At 46.1% G+C, this 2,684-nt stretch overlaps 1 protein-coding gene across 1 annotated transcript in view; it reads left to right on the top strand.

Moving 5' to 3' along the window:
• Positions 1-1,216, top strand: part of ddt (D-dopachrome tautomerase) — a 25,506-nt gene extending 24,290 nt beyond the window's left edge. Inside the window, exon 3 of the mRNA XM_042215797.1 lies at positions 871-1,216. Within this exon, the coding sequence (XP_042071731.1) occupies positions 871-943 (73 nt within the window). The 3' untranslated portion in view covers positions 944-1,216. The remainder of the gene's footprint in view (positions 1-870) is intronic.
• The last annotated feature ends 1,468 nt before the right edge of the window (positions 1,217-2,684 follow it).

Raw genomic sequence — 2,684 nt, 5'->3', positions numbered from 1 at the left:
TAGGGGTGATAGAGCTTTTGCTACTGTGGCCGCTCGACTTTGGAACTCCCTTCCTCAGGACCTACGATCCGTTGATTCATTGATTACTTTTAAAAAACAGCTAAAAACTTATCTTTTTAAAATTGCTTTTTGTTAACTTTGTTTGTTTTTTGCCTTTTAATCTGTTATATCTGTAAAGCACTTTGTGATGTCTATCTAGAAATGTGCTATATAAATAAAATTTTACTTTTTTACTCTTAATTCTTGTAAGTCAGGGCCAAGCCAGCTCCGATCAGCAAGAACCCTGTTACCATGGTTCTGAATAGGTAGATATCTTCAGCACTCAGGCTCACCCGAGCCCAGACTTCTCGTTGAGAAAGGGGTGTCAATTGCATTTAGGGACAGTTGATCCAATCCATAATTCCTCTTTTAGGTTTTAGAGAACAGACTGTGAGAGTGTTCCAGGGAAAAGTAATAAAAAGTAATACAAAAAAACACGAGACTAGACAAGGACACAAGAGGCTAAGCAGGGAAGCTAAGGGAGAGGAGAAAAGTGCGACCGCCTTCGTCAAGAGCAAGAGCACTCGGAACAATCAGAAAACAAGCCCAAATCCTCACCTCTGCACCACCGTGCTCCACAACACTGGTGCAGAGGTGTTCGATGTGCTGTGTTTGTGCTTCTTCCTCCTGTTGTTGCAGATCATCTGGACACATGTGGAGCATTTCCCATTAGGATGATGTAGAGAACTGATTTAGTAGAAAGATTGCTTCCAGGGCCGGTCTTCTGTCTGTGATGATGGTTTAAACACAGTAAGCATTAGTGCTGCTGTCAGCGATGAGTGTGCTGCTCTCATGTGGATGTGCAGACTGACTGCTGTGTTTGATTGGCAGGATTGTGATTGTGTTCAACGCGCTGGAGCCTCACCAAGTGGGGAAAAAGGGAACCGTCATGAGCTTCCTGTGAAGGCTCGCCTCCCTGAACGACTGGCTGTACCACATCAGCACCCGCCCCCTCTGCACAGTCGTTTAAAGGTCACTTGCTTCATTTTCACACCATGATCATTTCTGCTGTCTGAACCAAACCCAAGCTCTGCGACTGTTACATTCGCTTGGTTTCTATACTTGTTACGAAGAAGCGCACAGAGAAAGAGCTCTAAAGTTTGAGTTTTGATGTAGCAGAGGGCTCCTCTGGAAACAATGTTACTGTGATGTGGATGAAATAAACACAGTTCACTTATGTGTGTGTGTGTTTGCCTTCTTTCACATGTTAGCAGACACGTGTGAGCCATCACTGCACATTATTCATCTGCTGCCAGATTCTCAAAGCTCAGCTTCACCTGAAAATGTTCATTGTTTCGTGTGTTCAGCAGGTTCGATGTGCATCTTTGCACATTGGTGATTTCAGTCGTTAAAGAAGTGCGACGTACAGCTCGTAGCTCCTGGCTCACACACATCAGTGAGAAAGGTGCCACTTTTTACATGCGTATCCTAAATGTGTTAGTATTCCTTATCTAAAGAAGACATGGCTAAATGCCTCGTCCTTACTGAGCAACACGTCTTTATGTGTGAGAGCAGAGGAAAGCTCCTGTGTTGGCTGAGGTAGAGGACCGTCTCCATTTGCAGTAATACTCAATCCTACAGTTGGAAATGTACTGGAAAAGGTGAGTTTAATCTAAGTGATGAACATCAGTGTGAAGGGTTTAGTCTCTAGAATCTGGGTTAGAGAATAACTGGATGTTCCAAACAAGCTGCTTTGGCCTGACTAACACAATGATGAGCTGTAAGACTTCACCAGCTGAGTGAACACGGGTACATTTATGAAGGCAGTCCATGCTAGCAAGTGTTTGTCATAGGAGGTTACTGACCCTCATCTGTCCCTGAAAGAGCAACAACAGGAGCATAGCTCTGAGTTATGTAAATGCTCAGATGACCTTTCACCCAGTGCTCTGCAGCTCGTCTGGAGCCCATCAGCTCAGAGAGCAGAGAGATGGAGCAAGAGGACTCCCCGTTGGACTGAACTCCCTGAATCATCTGGCTCACAGTGCTGCAGCAGCTGTGAGGCGAACCTGCAGAGAGCCCCTGATATTAAACGTCACAGTGTATGAGCAGGAAACACTGACTTTTAATGCAGCCAGAACAAGACAAAAACGTAATCACGCAGGTCACCAGTTATCAGTGGAGACTGATCTTTGGTTAGGGCCATAATAAAAGTTAACGAGGAACAAAGTTAGGATCTCGGGTGATTTTTCAGACGTTCAGCTGGTCGGTTTAGGAGCCTCTGTCTCAGCCTCTCCCAGCATCCCCCTGTGTGACACCAACACCCCTACATCCATGAACCTCCTCTGAGGTCTTCCTCTTTCCCCCGGCCTGGCTGCTCCATCTTCATCATCCTGTGTCCAGTACATCCACCCTCCCTGCTCTGCACATGTGCAAACCATCCCAGCCTCTCTGACTCTGAGCTGTTCCTCTGATGGACTCATTTCTAGTCCTGTCCATCCTGCTCACTCCCAGTGAACACCTGGACATCTGAATATCTTCATGCTGTGGCTCATCAGCCCTCTGTAGTTACTGCAGCTTGGCCTATCCCTAAATCAGACTCCTCAATAGCTTCTCACATCAAGCTATCTTGCATGACATCACCCTTGCCTGGCTTGCGCAGTGAATCTAGTGTACAGCATTACAATTTCTCCCTCTGCACTTGGCGG

The sequence above is a fragment of the Haplochromis burtoni genome, unplaced genomic scaffold (genome assembly GCF_018398535.1).
Source record: "Haplochromis burtoni strain Fernald_Lab_line unplaced genomic scaffold, NCSU_Asbu1 Contig_824, whole genome shotgun sequence".
NCBI lineage: Eukaryota > Metazoa > Chordata > Actinopteri > Cichliformes > Cichlidae > Haplochromis > Haplochromis burtoni.
This window is presented reverse-complemented; position numbering and strand designations above follow the sequence as displayed.